Here is a 19,043-nt window from a genome sequence, read left to right as displayed (position 1 = left end):
ATATTCTCCTATGAAGAAAGGAGTCAGAAGCAAACCCAGCTTTAAGAAAAATAGAAAACAAAAGAAGTGAGATCTAGCTGCAATTTTCCTCCTGCCTACTTATGCTTCCTCCCCTATTTTAAGAATATTCCTCAGCTAACCAGTAGTCCTTTGGATTCCAGATGTATTTTCTAGAACTAAACATTGTCATCAAGCATATTCCTTCTTGATACTTGGTCTTTATCACACTCTTACAAAATTAACAGAAGACTTTGTCTGATAGTAGTAGATGGAGACACAAGAAAGTGAACTACTGATGTTACCCCCACCCTCCCAGAAAAGTTAGAAGAAACAGGTAGAGCAAGTCATAGTAAAGACAGGGAGAAAGAAGATTTAATACCTTTTTTAAAAAGATGCTAAAAGGTAAAAGCTACAGAATGTGGCACCATAGCGGCACGGCAAAGTAACATACTTGGTTTAAAGAATTAGGGATAAAAGTAACCAAAATACTTGCCTTATACTAGAGTAACAGAGAAACATCCTGAAAAGCAAGCACTTTTTTTCCTGTTGCTGATGCTACGACTATCCTAACAATCAGACAATAACAATGGAAAGAACAGCAAAGTGGCTACCTTTTTCATGCAAAAAACATAAATGGATATATTTTCAGAAGAAAGCAATAACAGCAATCAGAAAGGAAGAGGTTTGGGTAGTACTGCCTGACAAAACAAAATATAGATATAGAGAAGCAAAGAAAGATTATATAGAATTCATTTTTATCCTCAAGGAAACAGATCATTCATTTTATTTTTCTATTTATTTTGAGGAACAAAATTAGAAAATATTGGGAGTTTTTTTCGTTATTGGTTAAGAAAAAACAGTTCAGTAAAATACGGTCTGCAATGCAGACCATAAACCTTTTAGCTGGCACTTCTCGTGGGCAACCAGAACAGCTTTAAAATAGGATCCTTACCTGATGACTGTCTCGCCTAGTGCTGTAACAACAAGGCTATGGTCTATTAAAATGATGTCTGCAGAATGACCTATCTTCCCACTCAACTTCACCTGTTAATGATAAGTAAATAAATAGATTTACAGATGGTAGGAATAACACACTGAAAGACAATAAGCATCTGAATTTCCTAGTTTGGCTAAAAAGTTAAAATATAAGAATAAATAGACATCTCTGTCAGTTCAGATAGACCAATAGTTTCTCTCAGACAGTGTTCATCACTAAATGCATCAAGTATATGATGTATAAATTCAATAAAAGAAACCTTGTGGTGGGTTAATGAAGTAGGAAAGAAGCAGTTTTTTCTCTTGTACTAGATACTCTCTTAGAATGTGATAAAGATTGCTTTAAAATATGAAATACCAAAGCTTACTTCTACAATCTTAGATAAAAGGAAAAAAAATCTTAGGAAGGTGAAGGTTTGGGTTCCATCCCCCCAAGCAGTATTCTCCAACAGGACAGGATTTTGTTTGAGCCAAGGTAATTCTAAGTCCTGGATGAGGTTGGTTTGGGTTTTGTCCCTATACAACACTTTTTGGGTCAGTACGTTATTTTGATTCTATGACTTGTGGGTTGTTATTTTTTAAAAGCTTCCTTTTAAAAATACAGCAGAATACAGAGAAACTGTCCAGATAGTCAGGGATCAGGTTAGCAAGGCCAACACCCTGACAGAATTAAAACTGCCCAGAGACATCATGGGCAACCAAAAAAACCTTCTGTAAATACATCAGTGATAAAAGGAAGACTAAGAAAAATGCAGACCCTCTCCAGAAGGAAGCGGAAAACCTGGTTACCCAGGATATGGAGGAGACTGAGGTACTCAATGACTTCTTTGCCTCAGTCTTCCCTGGCAAGGGCTCCAGCCACACCACCCAAGGGGCAGAAGGCAAAGGTGGCGACTGGGAGAATGAAGAACCACCCACTGTAGGAGAAGATCAGGTTCAAGACCATCTAAGGAACCTGGAGGTGCACAAGGCCATGGGACCTGATGAGATGCATCCACAGGTCCCAAAGGAACTGGTAGATGAAGTGACTAAACCACTACTCATCATATCTGAGAAGTCGTGGCAGTCTGGTGAAGTTCCCCCTGACTGGAAAAGGGCAAACATAACCCACATTTTAAACAGGGAAAAAAGGAAGGCCCAGGGAACTACAGGCCAGTCCCACCTCTGTGCCTGGCAAGATCATGAAGCTGATCCTCCTGGAAACTGTGCTAGGGCACATGGAAAATAAGGACGTGATTGGTGATGTCCAACACGGCTTCACTAAGGGCAAATCATGCCCAACAAATTTGGTGGCCTTCTACAACGGGGTTACAGCACTGGTGGATAAGGGAAGAGCAACTGGCATCATCTACCTGGACTTGTACAAAGCATTTGACATTGTCCCACACGACATCCTTGTCTCTAAACTGGAGAGACATGGATTTGATGGATGGACCACTTGGTGGAGAAGGAATTGGCTGGATGGTTGCACTCAAAGAGTTGCAGTCAACGGCTCAATGTCCAAGTGAGACATGGAAATGATCAGGGACTGGAGCACCTCCCCTGTGAGGACAGGCTGAGAGAGTTGGGGTTCTTCAGCCTGGAGAAGAGAAGGCTCCGGAGAGACCTTAGAGCAGCCTCCCAGTACTTAAAGGGGCTACAGGAAAGATGGCAAGGGACTCTTTATCAGGGGGCATAGGGATAGGACGAGGGGTAACGGTTTTAAACTGAAAGAGGGTAGATTTAGATTAGATAAATGGAAGAAATTCTTCCCTGTGAGGGTGGTGAGGCCCTGGCACAGGTTGCCCCGAGAAGCTGTGGCTGCCCCCTCCCTGGAAGGGTTCAAGGCCAGGTTGGACGGGGCTTTGGGCAACCTGGGCTAGTGGAAGGTGTCCTTGCCCGGGGCAGGGGGGTTGGGACTAGACGGTCTTTAAGATCCCTTCCAACCCAAACAGGTCTGTGATTCTATGATCCCAAGCTTTTGCAGTGTGAAGAACACTTTCACTATGTGAGAACTAAACCATCTTTCAGATTTGCAAAGACAATATCACCAAGAGAAGGTACTGCTCCTACTAGTATGAAAGACAAGACAGCTCTGAGCATCTGATGATAATAAAACTGAGGACGCAGATTATCAACCATTTATCCACAAGACGTTTTAACACATATTTGATTATACTAGAATTTTTAATCCTTCTCTAATTCACTAAATCAAGTTAAATGAAGTGTGAAAGGATTAACATAGGGTCAAAATTAAAGAAACTAAGAGGAAACAGGAAGGCAAGACGAAAACCTTCCTTCCAAGTTCAGTAACACACCACTCTATTCCCCTTTCAAATGAGGACATATTTTCTCATCAAGGTATGATCTGAGAAACAAAAATGAGAGTCGATTCATTTGTAAGCAAAAAAATGATAATCAAAATACCCTAACAAATACTTATAAAGATTAAACATTGCAACTTTACCCTGTAGTCTGACTCTTACCTTCATGAGCTCTTCTGCCTCTCCCTCAAGAGTAATTGCATGCAAGGACAACTGCAAGTTCTCTGTTATTACAACTAAAACATCTCTTTTCTCCATGAACAGAAGCTTTTGGACCAGACTGTCTGTGGACAATACATGCCTTGGCTTTCCTTTCTCATTCACATAATGCACAGAACCTGTAGTACATATAAACAAGGTATAGTTTTACTTAACAGTTTTTAGCTACAAAAATCAAAGTTGCTTCTTTCTACCTTAATAAAATATTCCTCAAGTGCTGAAAAGTTAAAATAACCATAATTCTTTTGTCTTCTAGTTTGTCTCAGGACACAGACTTCAATAGTTGACCAGAGCAACAAACCTAAACTTACTTACTTTTTCCCCATCTAGGAAATCCAGAGGGGAATCATTTAAATGTCATCATTTAAATAATTTTAAACTACAAGTAAACATTCTGCATCTGTGTGCATGAATGATGGCTTCTGAAATCCTCAGTATTAATAATAATTTGTGAAGGAAGAACGGCAGCTAAGAATTGGTGCAATTTACAGCAGAGTCTAGATTACAGAAAACCGTGGATATGAAGTTTTTCATTGTTTAGAAACACTCCACCACACACTAAATACAGTTTTTCTACATTAATTTCACAAGTAAATGGGTTAGTGTCTTTCTGAGAACACTGACAACAGTGCGTGCGACTTGGCAACTACAGCACCTATCAACATTTTAAAAGCCATTCTCATTTTGTTGTAATTGTAATTAATTATTGTAATATTCATTAAATTGTAATACTGTATCAATCATTCATAAATGTACCCAGTGAAACACCCCTGAATTAGTATAGCAGTTTGCAAATGGTATTATAGAAATCACCCAAACAAATGAAGTAATCCAAATCAGACAGATCTCATGCCACACACACATACATAATTTCTTAGCAAATCATGACATTATACAAACGTGGCATTTCAAACCAGTGCAAATCAAAAAACCCTATGAAATGAAACAATATTTTCCCCCAAAAGCTGAAGCAGAAAACACAAATGTAGAAGAATGAACATTAAGGATTCACACTAAAATGTTGTACCCAAGACACAATATGATGTAACTAATTAAAAAGAATGTTTTCATTTCCAAAACTCTTGCAAATATATTATGATCCACTACATTTCAACTACATAAAAAAAATCCAAACTCCTCTCCCACCTTCTCCCACATGGCTTCATTTTCTCCCTGATACAAATCAGGTAACTTCATTCATCCCTCTTGTTAAATCACAGAATGGTTCAGGTTGGAAGGGACCTTAAAGACCATCCAGTTCCGTCCCCTGCCACAGGCAGGACACCTTCCACTAGCCCAGGTTGCCCAAAGCCCCGTCGAACCTGGCCTTGAACCCTTCCAGGGAGGGGGCAGACACAGCTTCTTGGGGCAACCTGTGCCAGTGTCTCACCACCCTCACAGGGAAGAATTTCTTCCTTAGATCTCATCTAAATCTGCCCTCTGCCAGTTTAAAACTGTTACTCCTTGTCCTAACAGTACAGGCCTCGGTAAGAAGCCTCTCTCCATCTTTCTTATAAGCCTCCTTTCAGTGTTGAAAGGTCACAGTAAGATCTCCCCAGAGCATTCTCTTCTAGGCTGAAACCCCCCAACTCTCTCAGCCTGTCCTCACAGGGGGGTGCTCCAGCCCCTGATCATCTTCGTGGCCTCCTCTGGACCCGCTCAAGCAGGTCCATGTCCTTCTGATATTGGTGCCCCCAGAGCTGGACCCAGCACTGCAGGGGGGTCTCAGGAGAGCGGAGCAGAGGGGGAGAATCCCCCCCCTCGCCCTGCTGCCCACACTGCTCTGGGTGCAGCCCAGGACACAGTTGGCTTTCTGGGCTGGCAGCGCACTTTGCTGGGTCACATCCAACTTTTCATCCACCACTACCCTCAATTCCTTCTCCACAGGGCTGCTCTCAATCCATTCATCACCCAGTCTGTAGTGATACTGGGGATTGTTGGGATAGTTCTCCAATGTGTCATTTTTTATCACACAGATATCTGTTTATTGTAGTAATACTTTGCAGTAACCGATCAGCTACTGAATCTCGGTTCTATGGGATCTGTTACAAGAAACGGACAGTCCTTTGATTTTATTTGCCATCTGGAATTGTTTCATAAATTAAATTAGCCTTCTGTACTTGGATATTACCATACAAAGTATCACATATCACACAGATAATGCTACCCACTATTTTGAAGCTACTTATGTGGTTAGAGAGAGAGTTCTAGCTTTCTGAGCAACTTCAAGAAAGTTTTCACACTGGATCACACAAGAGACTAATCTCAAAAGTTAACAAATCTGAGCTAACTAAGTAGAGGACATAACTCTGAGATTCAGAAAACAAAAAGCACCAGAAAGTGTACGCTGTTTAGGAAATACAAAGGGGACCAGAACAGGATTATTACTCATGACCTAAATTGTCTGCAGTCAAGACAAACAAGGGTGTATTCAGTAAAAATTTCAGGATGACTTCCACTATTCAGGTTATGTCCCAATACCTGTGCCAGTCATCTCAAATGCTCAGTAATGAAGATGATTCATTGTGCTCACGAAACATGTTGCAAAACAACCTCTGAAAATTATCAGTTCAGGTATCTGCTCTTCAGATAAGCATCTCACGTAACATATTACCTGAATCGCATCTATTGTTTTACTGCAATGATCAGTGTTTTGGAAGCATCAAAAAATATCTAGACTAATAGAAACTTGGGAGGTTTTTTTGTTTCGTTCTGGCCTTTTATGAGGAGCTTAATTGTTTATTTAGTTTTGCTTTAAAAGATGCTATATTGTCTTTAGTCAAATTTCTTTTGAGACATTTAAAAACATGCAGTAAGAATGTTTAGGGGTTTTTTCATCATTTTTATTAAACAAGTTTGGACTGAGAATCCATACTTTAGAGGAAATTTGCAAGTCACATTTAAACACTATGAAAACATTAACTGATTCTGAAGTTATGACAGATCACTAAGTAGATTAAGAACTGGGTCCAAAACACATGTGCCCAAATCAACGTAGGCAATGAGTCAGCTCAAAAGAAACAGTCAGTGTCATTTGACTGAAATTTGGGAAGTTTGAACAGGAGGCCCAAGAAACAAGATGTGGACACCTACCTGCAGGATACATAGTCTGTCCCTAGATGGAGCTGTGCACCACCACAACAGTTTCTTTGAACGCGAGGGTTTAACAGGCACAGCTACCCAAAGATTTTCTCCTTGTCCGTTTAACTTCCCTGTGCCCCTTTTTCATTTAAATGGTTCATATCTAGTAAAGAGGCTCGTAACTCATAAGTCAAATGAAGGTACAGCCCACTGCTGTGCAAAACAAACATACAGCTGGACAACACCACTCCTGCAATCATGTGGAAGTTATACTGGTGTAAATGCCAGGTCTCATTCTTGATAACGTAAACACTGAATCAAACTGTAATTGAGCTGCAGAACCTGCATAACTTAAATGTTTTTCGGATTAGTAAACACTTGAATCGAGAGGATTACATACTCAAATCACCTACCAGAAACATACTCATTACAATACTTGTCACACACATTCAGGCTCCAGTCCAAAGAGTCAGCAGGTTAGAGAGATAGAACGTATCATGAGAACAACTGGGGTAAGAAGAAAATGAGCTCAGAGCAAACTAGTACCCAGAAAAGTAAAAGGGAGAGGAAAAGACAAATGGCAGGAAGAAGCTGTATCAGGAAGAAAACTAACAAAACAGACTCAGACTTTTTTGCTTCCTTAGACTGAAGCATCGTTTCAAAGCATGAGAAAAAAGTGAAAAAGTAAATTTATAATTTATTTTAAAAGTTATGTTCTATCAGCATTTGCCTATTTCTAGAAAAAAACCAAAACACGTGCATCATTTTGAAGCTTTGTACAAAATGCTGACAACATCTTATTTACACTTAGGTGTTACAGATCACTTTCCTTACACTCACTTCTTTGGGAACCTGACTAATCCAATACCTATGGTGTCCTTTTGGAAAGGACTCACCCTGAAGATGCTAAGATTTTAATAATTTTATTTATTTCTTCTTACCGAACTTTCTTTAACTCCTATGGATACTCTATCCTGTTGGATTTATAAATATGATGGATATATGGATATAGATGTTGGATATATGAAAACAGGACTCTTGTGCACTGAGCTATTTTGAAGCATTAAGGAAACAAACTTCCAGCAGACTGGAAAAGTGGTTTTGCTCTTACCATCTGTCAAAGCGATAAAGAAGGAGAGTCCTTCCTGGAGTCCCATCTTCAGAAGTGCTCCCGTTCCAGCTTTTCTCCAGTTAAACATATCCAATGCCTTCTCATCACCACTCACAGCTGCTTTTGCCAGCTGTACAAAGTCCCTGCAAACAGAGATACTTGATTTCCAATTCCTTACAGAACAGAGCACTTTGCACCTCAGAGAATGGATGAGTAGTTAATAAAACATATGGTAAAGAGAGAATACAGACACTTCATACACTGACTGGAAAAAGGACAAACTCAGAAAGATACAAAGTAAAATTTTAATACTAGTTTTCATTTGCATTGTTTCACCTTTTTTTCCATAAGCATCATTTTTACAGAGACGTGAAACAGAACTGAGCCAGACAAGGAAAACTTTTTTTTACTAGAGCTGTTTCCTATTTCTTGCTTGGCGAGGAAAGAAATAATAATTTTTAAGAACTGACTTTTAATTTAATTATTCTTGCCAATAATTTCACGGATAACTGTGTTTTCAGTGTGCTTTCTGCTGTTCACAATCAGCAACATTGCTAATGAGAAGAACTAAAGGAAGAAAAGTCAACAGCAACAGAGAGAAAAGTATGGACAAAAGGAAGATGTGTTGCTGCATACAGGACACAGCTACCAGAGTGGCAGAAGAACCTGGAAATAAAGGACAGTTAGGAGAACCTTTTTTTATATCTATTTAAAAAAAGGTTTGTCTGTGAGTAGGCTTTTCTTTCCGTGGAACAGAGAACGCCCTGCTCTCCCGGCGCTCTGACACAGCACAATACTTACTCGCCAGGCGGGGGCGGTCGAAACACAGAGTGAGACAGACACTTCCCGTACTCCTGTTTCAGCAGGGCAGGCCCCTGCACTCTGCCTCGCTGGTCCATTCTCCATAGAACCAAGACACCAGACTAGAAAAAGGTAACAGATACTTCATTACCCTTTGCACACAGATGAGAATCCAGATTCCAAGTAGTCAGTGCACATAAACATTTCATCGACAGAGCAACACCTTTCCTTTCATTTAGCTGACATATACAGTTACTCCCACTTAAAACTAAGCCACAAGGAACAAGTATTATCTTTAACGTATTATTTGCTTATTTAAAATCAAGTTGCCTAAAAGAGTTACCTAAAGGTCATATCCATTCTTAGTAAAATTACATTGCCAGAGCAATTCAATGGAACAGCCTTGGTTTTCCTCTCAAGCAGCATATACAAATATTTGTTTAGGTAACTGCCTTTCAATTTTTTTGTTGCAAGTACTCTGCTAAAAAAAAAAATGATAAAGGATAGTAAAGCGTAAGATATGCATCCCTGAGTATAGTACACACTGATATAGATGAGCATTGGTGTATGATTAGACACGTGAAGTCACAGGATGCAGATAACCCAAGGAAAGAATTTCAGAATTTCTGCAGCTTTCCTCTTCTTTCAGAGTAGACATTCAAGTACAAGAAGGATTCATTTTTAGAAACAGAACTTAGTAACTAGAAGAATCACAGACTCTAAAGAAAGAAAGACTGGTTAGCTAATTAACTCAACAGTAGTCAATAAGTTGAGTTACTGCCAGAGCCTGGCACGGGTGCTGAAGGTAGCGCCCGTTCTGCAGTGCCCCCTCAGAGTGTGCACCAAATCCCTGCTGACTGGAGAGAATGGAGAAGGCCCAGAAGCAAAACCAGAGTTCAGCATGACATAGACATTAACCACCCCAACAAACTGACTTATGCTACAGCCTCACAGCTGGGATTTTAAGATTATTATTTATTGTTGTTATTATGTTAGTGCTTAGGAGGAACAAAATTGCATTTGGGGGCCTTGTGTATAAGCTTTACATGAAAAAAACAGCAACAATTTGCAATATGAAGTTCAATCTAATTTTATTTCATTAAGATAGATAACAATAAAGTGGCATTATAATTTGCTCTATTTTTCTTTATTGTTTTCAGTGGAGTATAGTCTTTCTAGAAGTGAAAGACTAGTAGCCGTGTACACTCTAAACACTTACTCTTCACAATCCTAACTAGAAGCCACACGAGATGCAGCTGAGGCCTTCCAAGGTAACATTTCCTTCTTTTTTTCCCAAGAATCAAGAATCAAATTTCTAACTTCTTTTCAGGAGTAAGATGAGCGTATTTATACTACCCAAAACTGTTTACTAAATGCAATGCTCTTACAGTTTAAAGACTGTGACACAGCTGTGCATCTGTGAAACTGCTGCAGTCCTGTTCCAAGAGGCCACTTGTGGTTCATACACTGTTTGCTGGTTACCTCTGGAAACCACAGGACCCTATCATCTGAAAGTTCATGTCCTGTTGGCTCCTTCTCTCACTTTTCTCTCAGGTTCAAATGCCACCAAGTTCCAGGGATCCCAACGAAGACTATCTGCACCATTTATAAACTGGAGGAAAAGCCTGCAGCTTTATAAAGCTGCTGACCTTCCTTCCATCCCGTGCTAGATATCCCATCCTGTATCCAGATAATCTAGCTGCAAACTCACTTCTGAGTTTCGAACATGTGAGATTGGAAATTAAAATGCTCACTACCTGTTTTAAGTGTAACTGGTTATAGAAAGGATGCAGAACTGGTCTGTTTTCAAATGGTATTTGAAAAGGAGAAAGGACATTGACCGTATCATCTACAAAATTTACTCTTAAAGTACCCTGTATCTTCCCAATCATTCTTAACAACCCAAAGCTTTAGCTTCTTGTTATAAAGCCTATTTGCCTTATAAATACACTTTCATTACAGAAAGCACCTAGATCCTTAGTATTCTTGTGTGTGATCAAAACCTGGAAGTCATCCATGTTATTTGTTACTTAAAACACAAATTAAGAGCTTCTGATTTTCACAGCATCCTATTGAACTTTAAGAAGTTATTTTCAAATAATTTTCTTGCAAGTCAGGATTTATGATGACTGAATGTTTTCAGCTGAGCACTCTCAGTTATGAAGTCCCACTGGAGATCAAACAGAAACCAAAACAGGGCCCAAATATTTATTTTCTTTCTAAAGGAACTCCTCTAATATGAGCAGAGTATGATCCTGGCAGCCCTCACCTAATGAAAGTTTCCTGAATATAAACCTTCATGGGAAACATTTTAAAAAATAAATGTAAAAGTTATTGGAAAAGATGTAGGAAATAGAGCATATCTATGCTGCACTCGGACCATGGTACAATGACACTGAGTGTGCAACACAAGGGATGAGTGGGCCGGACACCACCTTGGAGCTAGGCCCGGGATGCTGAACGAGCTGCCTGGGCTCTGAGCAAGGCTAATTAGCTCAAGCTGGCCACTACATACACAGCTGCAGGTTTGTAAGGACCCACATTTCATTGGCCAGGGACATCAGGCAGTTCTGCTACTCCATCTGTTGAGGTTGGTCTTTCCAACTACAGCGATTGAAACTACACGACACTGAAGAGCATTCATGTTAACACATGCATAGACTTTGTTTTGTCATGTATTTCCTTGAAACCACTGCTTATTCTACTTTGATTAATACTGTCATCAGAAGAACAGTTAGGACAAGTCTATAAAATTGTTAAATTTTACTATAAGGACAGCTACATCTGTTTTAAGATGTCTTCATTACTGTGATCTGATGCCAAATAAATCAATTTGAAAAAAGTTTGTTGATAAATTTAGGGTTAATGTAAGCTGTGGCATCTCCGTATAAATAAGACCTCGGTTATACTGTGTGTCACCTTCTTTTGTCTGAGCAGCATTTTCTCTTTTCTAATAAAGAAGAGGATAAATTCAAATGCAGCAATAGAATTTTACAAACAATGATTTAAAATTGTATTTTCCTCTGACTCATGTAGGTAAGAATTCTCAAAGAGCAGGAATTAAATTCTTGGACAAGCTCAAATTTATATCAGGGAAAATATAGAAAAAAAATTTTTTTTTTTTCTCATTTGCTCACTCAAGAACTGGAAAAAACAGAATCTTCTATGAATACTTAATCCTGAATACTAAATATTCAATAGCTAGTTTGTCATTTCACTGCACAAAAAGGCAACCACCTCATCAAGAAATAAAGACTGTCACATTTCAAGTATTTCCACAACATATTTTCCATACAGTAAGGCTGACTCATTTTTAGACTATTAATAAAAACAGAACAAGAGAGATTAACATGGGTTTTTTGTACTTAGGTGACCATTGCTATGCACTCACTACAGATTATGATGTTGTAGCTGGAATGCAGCTGTAGTCTGCTACAAAATTCATGCAGAGACCGGAACAAATAATTCAAATTGTCTATGCCTCAATTACCCCATCTATTAAATAGCCCTAAACCCTAACCTACTGTTCAGCCCATACTGAGATAAGACTCTTACTTAAAGATAAATTGATAAAACAGCAACAGGTACTGTAGAAAAAGTTAAAACACTGAGATTTGATTTTACCCCCTAACAGTTTTAATTTGTACCTAAAGCGTGGAAATTTATCCCCCTTGCAACTATCCCTTTCGCTAACAATCCATTCCATAATCCCTTCCCATCAGAGGGCTTGCAACACTGTGTTCCACATCAAACACACGTTTGGCATTTCAACTACTCACCCTATCACCAGACACAAGGTGGGTACCATTTGCACTCCAGTTCAGGACCGTAATTTTGGCGTTATGATTTGGTGGTACAGCGTGATGCTCCTTGTCTTGTTTGTTAAGTATCACAACTTCTCCCGTCTCCCAGCCTGCTGCAAGAATCGGTCTGGAAGGGTGCCAGGCAAGTGATGTGACCTGAAAGCTTCTCTCAACATGTGCATCAGACACATGTTCTCCCTGCAAATCGAAATAAAGTGCGAGCTCAGTACAAGGATGCAGCTAAAGATTTGCTCCCCAGTCAACAAGATATTTTTCTGTGATAAAGGACTGGCATGTAATAGAGCTTCCTGCAAGACATATGAAGTGGCTACACAAATTCTCTTCACAGCTATTTCACGTGCATAAAAACGTGCTACAACATGCAGTACATCCACTTGAAAATTGCTAATGAAAACACAGCAGTGCTGACTGCCTCACTCTGCTTTGCCAGGCTATTCTTCCCTCACAGCACACACAAGCAGCTCTCACTGAATAGCAAGCTTTTACTCCTGCATGAAGGATAAGAAGCATTTCAAGGTAAAAAACCCAACTTTTGAAAAAGACTAAAGCATCTCACTGAGCACACAGAATAACCTAATGCTTGAAGAGCTCTTAAAAGTAGACCCTCCTTTGTGCATGGTTTGCAAAAATCTTTCAGGCAAATCATTTCACTTCTCTATGTATTTATTTTTCCATTTGTGAAATTTAGATGACAATTTTTCATAATATACTTTGAAAAGTATATATTTTATAGGCTACTTGTATTAACAGACTTGAACGTTCCCAGTACGTCTGCTGCTAGATATCTTGTAGTACCATTTCCCTAAATAGCACACTTTTTCCTGAAAATTATGCAAACCAAAGTCCTACGCAAGCCTCTTGTGTAAAGTTTAGAGTATGCAAAGGAAATATCTGTCTACAGGCAGAAACCATACTAGGAAACAACCTACTCAAATGGAACAAGCTTTGTCTAGCAAATCAGTTCAGTCTCAGGGTGGAGGAATGATTTTTTTTAATTTACACTTCTTTGTAGTTTTTATTTAAAAAAAAAAAATTAAAAAGCAGCATGTGTCCATTTTACTTACAAGTCTGAAATTCTCATACTATGAGAAAAGCAAGTCAGTAACCACCACAAACAAGACTTTAAGGCTGCAAAAATTAAATTTCAGTGGAAAGATCGATTTAATTTATGAAGACCTTTTTATAAAATACATTTAGTTAGTAGCTGATGATTCTGACATGGCCTAGATAGCACAGGAGATGGATAATAATTAAAATCCAGAGAGAGGGATTCAGGAGAATAAGTAAGGCTGCAAATATATAGATAAAAACGTGAAGTTTCAAACCAGCAGAATTCTATCAAGCCCAACAGCCAAGTTGCTGATTATTCACCTGTTCCAGGTAGATATCCACACAGCCCCCAGATGCTGTGCTGATGGAAGCGACTGCCAGGAGCGGATGAAGTGGGTGCCATGCTATGTGAGAAGGGGAGGCAGCTGAATCGGGAGCTTCTGCTCGATGATCCACGTACACAGCCATAACAACAGAAGCTGTCACTGACTGCAAACCTGGCCAAGGAAAACAAACATTTCTAACAGGTATGCTGAAGTATATAATATATACACACTATATATACACACACACACCATATATATATGCTATATTATATATACTACATATAGTAAAAAGTATGCTTAAAAATGGGGAAAAAATAAAGCTACATCATCATCTTGTTAATACGCACTACACAGCCATGGAAAGGGTCACAGTGGTATTTTTTAAAAATACAGAGGAATACTGAGCCTTGTAGCCTGTAGATTCACAGTGCTCCTAAGTTAGTACGAATCTCTCACCAGTGGCTTGTGCTAGCTTCTATCAGAGGACTCTGAAATAACTTAGAATTCACCAGAAAGCTAACTCCAGCACCTCCTATCCAAAGGATAATGTACAGAGTGATTTTGTGTTGTAAGTCTCATATCTGGACTTTCAAAGTGAGTTTTAACAGTTGCCACCACTCTGGAGCATGTACTGTTGAAATTACACAAGATGAGTTTAACTCATACTGTTATCTGCATTTGAACTGTTACCTACATTTGAATGAAAATGCTCCGTAAGTGCTGATGTTCCAAGGAAAAGAACCTGAAAGCGATGCTCTTTTCAGAGTCATGTGTCAGAAATGGAGAATGTCACTAATAATCTTTAATATCTTAGATTATTAAAATAATAATAATCCTTTAAGATTATTCTGGGTATCTGCACAGGCTGGGGATGGATTGAGAGCAGCCCTGCGGAGAGGGAATTGAGGGTTCGCAGCAGCAGTTAGATTTGCCCAAGTCACCAACCGGACACTGATGCGGAACGTAAAATTGACATAAACAGACTTCTCTTTACTCCAAATATTCTGTCAGTGCTTAAAATAAATATTTTGCTTTAAGAAGGCTGTCTCCCCACCCAGAAAAAAAAAGAAAAAAAAATCAATCAGATTCAACACTTTTGATTTGACAGGTTAGAAAGGTGGGTAACATTTTTAAATAAGTTGGTAGTTCTGTATCTTGCCTCTGGTATTACAAGGAACAACATGGACTACCAGACATGAAAACAGAAACAAGTGTAGTTAGCCTAAAAACAAGCAATTTCATCTTTCAACAAGATCCATTCACCTTTATCTTCACCCTCCTTCAAAATCCTCCACGTTCCCATAGCAGCATGTGGGTCTAGTTTCATTGCCACACAAAGAAAACCCAACAAAGCATTCAAAGAAAAATTGACGCAGTTTTCATCTTTATTTCAAGTTTTTTAATAGTTTTCTTAAATCTCCAGTTGTGTTCCAAAATACCACACCCATTCTACCACTTTTGTTCTTATTTCATCTGTTTCATTTTACTCTAACAGAAGAATTTAGTCCATATTTGAATATAAACTTTAGATGGGCTCAAACTTTGAACTAATAGAGAAATTAACTTCAGATTCAAATAAAAATTTGAGATGCCTAAATGAAAAAAAACCCTACATTTGGTATGAAATAATGGTTTTATCACACAAAACCACACAGCTGTAATGCCTCTTCTAGAGCCACCTTTTTCTGCTGTTAAGTGTTCCTTGCATCTGTAGTCATAAATATTACTTATTATTATTATTTCAGTCCACTTCAGAGAGGGAAAAAAGTTTGTCAGGCTTACAAACTGCATCTCTTGATCAGCTCATAATGGGTACATCAAGCCACATTGTCTGCTTTGCTACAGGTGACTGTCAGCTTGTTCCAATTAGGATAGCTATGCCTTTCAGCATTAATAGACAGCAAGAACAATTTTTCAATCAATACTGTATATATTTTAAAAGGTAGTCTAGCACTTACTAAAACAAAATTCAGTGATATTGTCATGTAAATTATGGACAATCCCTAATAGAAAATACTTTTCACCATCTCAATAACTATAGAAAATTGTGCAGGAGACTGCTATATACAAATAAATAAATTGCTTGTGTAAGTGGATTACTCAGTGGTGTAAAAATCACTAAACCAACCTCATTTGCTTGCTGTAATCTTGGGAATTGATTATTCATGTTTATTGTTGCTTCAAGCTCATGTATTTACACTCTCTAGCTTTGACAGATGTTTCTTCAAAAAACCTTCACAGAAAAAAAATTAAAACCCAGTAGCAGTACCTCTACAAATTATTCTGGCACCACATGTTCTATTTTTTCTAGGTTTAACAGACAAGAATTTATGAAAAAGTTAACCGCTTTGAGGCTGGGAATAGAACACGACCAAGTCCAGATATCTGATCTCAGTAGATACACCTGATGGACACTTGTGAAACAACCCACAAGCACTTCATAAAAACTGTAAGAGTTCATAGAATCACAGAATGGTTTGGGTTGGAAGGGACTTCAAAGATGATCTAGTTCTACCCCCCGGCGTGGGCAAGGACATCTTTCACTAACATCAGTTTGATCTAAGCCCCATCCAACCTGACCTTGAAAATGTCCCATGATCCACAATTTCTCTGGCTAACACTGTTCCAGTGTCTCACCACGCTCATCATAAAACCTTTCTTCCATATGCCTAAACTAAACCTACCCTCTTACAGTTTAAAGCCATTACCCCTTGTCCTAACAGTACAGGCCTCGGTAAGAAGTCTCTCTCCATCTTTCTTATAAGCCTCCTTTCAGTGTTGAAATTTGCTCTAAGGTCTCCCCAGAGCCTTCTCTTCTCCAGCTGAACCCCCCCAACTCTCTCAGCCTGTCCTCACAGGGGGGTGCTCCAGCCCCTGATCATCTTCGTGGCCTCCTCTGGACCCACTCGAGCAGGTCCGTGTCCTGATGTTGGTGCCTCCAGAGCTGGACCCAGCACTGCAGGGGGGTCTCAGGAGAGCAGAGCAGAGGGGGAGAATCCCCCCCCTCGCCCTGCTGCCCACACTGCTCTGGGTGCAGCCCAGGACACGGTTGGGTTTCTGGGCTGTGAGCACACATTGCTGGTCACATCCAACTTTTCATCCACCACTACCCTCAATTCCTTCTCCGCAGGGCTGCTCTCAATCCATCCCCAGCCTGTACAGATACCCAGATGCAGGACCTTGCACTTGGCCTTTGTTGAACTTCATGAGGTTCACGCAGGCAAACATGAGACATGACACTAAATGTGTGCCCACAGAGAAAAGTTAAAGAGAGGTTTAAGGTCCTTCTCTGCTCCTGTTCTTAGCTGGCCAGACATAAGCCAGGTCTAGTCCAGACAACACACACCCATATTAATGTGGCCCTGTGCTTGGGCTATCAGGTCCTTTGGGGAAATCAAGCCTTACTTCAGGGTTTACCAGCTCACAGGTCATACACCACCAATACAGGGACCAATGCAGACTGACAACTGGCCATGGGCAAAGGATTCTGTTTGTCTGCACCCAACACAGACAGGCGTACACATGAGATTTCACAAGAAATCAGTAACTTTATGAGTAGGGGAAAATTATCCTTTGATATGGGATGATTTACCTCCAGGCAAACCTCTAAATTCAGTACTTACAAGTTGACAGAGTATTAAAATAAATTACAAACCAACTAGCCTTTATTTGTTTGCTTTGAATTTTCTTCAAATTTTCTTCTTCAGGTTAGGTTAGGTTAATGGCTGGACTAGATGATCATCAAGATCTTTTCCAACCTAGATCATTCTACGATTCTATGATTCTGGGATTTACATAGGTAACCTCAAGATTCCTATTGCTACAAACGACAGCAGTGAGCCAGAATACATGCACGTATTGCAAAAGACAATCATCTACACCCAGGGGAAAAAAAAAAAAGTAATTATTCTGTCTTTGGTGACAATTCTTAAAAACTAACTTTAGTGCTCTGTATGTCTGCCGTCAGCACATTTAGCAGCTAATGGAGGCTGACTGCAGTTAGGTTTGCTCTTCTGGTGGAAATGCCACCAGCCACAAGCTTGCCAGAAAACCCATCACCAAACATATTCATAAATGAGTTTTCTGTAGGCACTGCCGTGATGTTTCCCTGACAAGACTTGACAGCTACCTATGCAAAACCAGTTTTTTCTTATAATCCCTGTCAGAAATGCTAGTTTTTAAAATTTTTAAATGTTTAAAGTAGCTGGCCCCAGATGAAATTTAGAATACAAAATTGAGTTAGACTTCAAAAAGATGGCTCATGACTAAATACAAGCTCCTCTAATTCGTAAAACAGAAACAGTAACTCGCAAAAATCTGATTAAATCCTGACTCCACACCAAGGGAGGGGGTGGACTGAGGAAGCTCGCCCAAGGCCGGGCCCAGCCGCTCCCCCAGCCCGTCTCCTGCCCGCGGGACAGCGCCTCGCGTGGGCCGGGACCCGCGCGGGTCACCCCGGCCCAGCTGCGATCGCCGTTCGCCAGCACAGAACAACCGCGGCCCCGCGCAGCCGCCGCGGCCCGGGCGCGGTAAACACGCGGCTCCCCCCGCTCCCACCCGAGCTCGCGGCGCCTCAGGCAGCGGCCCGGCCGCGCCGGCGCCTCAGGCTCCCCGCGCCCACCGCGCTGCCGCAGGCCGGGCCCGGAGCGGCCGGGCAGAAGCCGGCCAAGGCCGCTGAGGGCTCCCGGCGCCTTCGCTCGCGCCGACGGCAGCGGGCCCGCGCCCCCCGCCCGCCCTTACCTGCCGGCAGCCCGGAGCGCGGGCCCGGCGCCGAAGGCCGCGACTCGCTGCGAGATGCTTTGCGTTACCCCTGACAACCGGGAGAGCCCCGGCGCGGAAACGCCCGACCCGGAGCCGAAGAGTCACGGAAACAGCCGAGGCGGCCGCCGGAGAGAGCCGGGAGGTGCCGAGCGAGCGCTGGGCGGCCCGCCGGGCCCTGCTCTCCGCTCGGGGCGAGCAGCGGGACGGCTCCTCCTTCGGCCCCCGGCAGCGGCGCTGGCAGCGGCCCAGCCGCCCCCGAGCACGGTACCGGAGGAGGGCTGCCCCTTCCCCGGGCAGGCCCCGCGCCCCGTCCCACCGCCCTGCCAGCCCCTCCTCGCCTGGCCACCCGCCCGCAGGGCCCCGCACCACTCCGGGCAGCTCTCGGCAGCTGCTCGCAGCACCTTGTGCATCAGCCCATGAGGAACTTCTCCCGCCACAGACGATGGACTGTGCAGCTCCCCAGCGCCCTGGAAATCACCGTTCCAACACCAACTCTTCAGGTCCCTGAACATGTACAAACAGAGCCTGATCCAACTGAAACTTGATGGAAAATAAATGCATATTGTAACCG

General features: G+C 41.2%; 1 protein-coding gene across 3 annotated transcripts in view; it reads right to left on the bottom strand.

Moving 5' to 3' along the window:
- Positions 1 to 19,001, bottom strand: part of IFT140 (intraflagellar transport 140) — a 91,532-nt gene extending 72,531 nt beyond the window's left edge. For 2 of the 3 annotated variants that reach the window (XM_074886564.1, XM_074886565.1), the window contains exons 1-7: positions 18,452 to 19,001; positions 13,707 to 13,882; positions 12,291 to 12,512; positions 8,512 to 8,633; positions 7,711 to 7,853; positions 3,462 to 3,637; positions 953 to 1,044 (exon numbers count right to left, since the gene is read on the bottom strand). In XM_074886564.1, the coding sequence (XP_074742665.1) occupies positions 953 to 1,044; positions 3,462 to 3,637; positions 7,711 to 7,853; positions 8,512 to 8,633; positions 12,291 to 12,512; positions 13,707 to 13,853 (902 nt within the window). In that variant the 5' untranslated portion in view covers positions 13,854 to 13,882; positions 18,452 to 19,001. The remainder of the gene's footprint in view (positions 1 to 952; positions 1,045 to 3,461; positions 3,638 to 7,710; positions 7,854 to 8,511; positions 8,634 to 12,290; positions 12,513 to 13,706; positions 13,883 to 18,451) is intronic. The other variant, XM_074886566.1, reaches the window with a different exon arrangement.
- Positions 19,002 to 19,043: the final 42 nt, after the last annotated feature.

This window comes from Strix uralensis, chromosome 16 (assembly GCF_047716275.1).
Source record: "Strix uralensis isolate ZFMK-TIS-50842 chromosome 16, bStrUra1, whole genome shotgun sequence".
NCBI lineage: Eukaryota > Metazoa > Chordata > Aves > Strigiformes > Strigidae > Strix > Strix uralensis.
The sequence above is the reverse complement of the archived record's forward strand: the minus strand, read 5'-3'. Positions and strand labels throughout refer to the sequence as shown.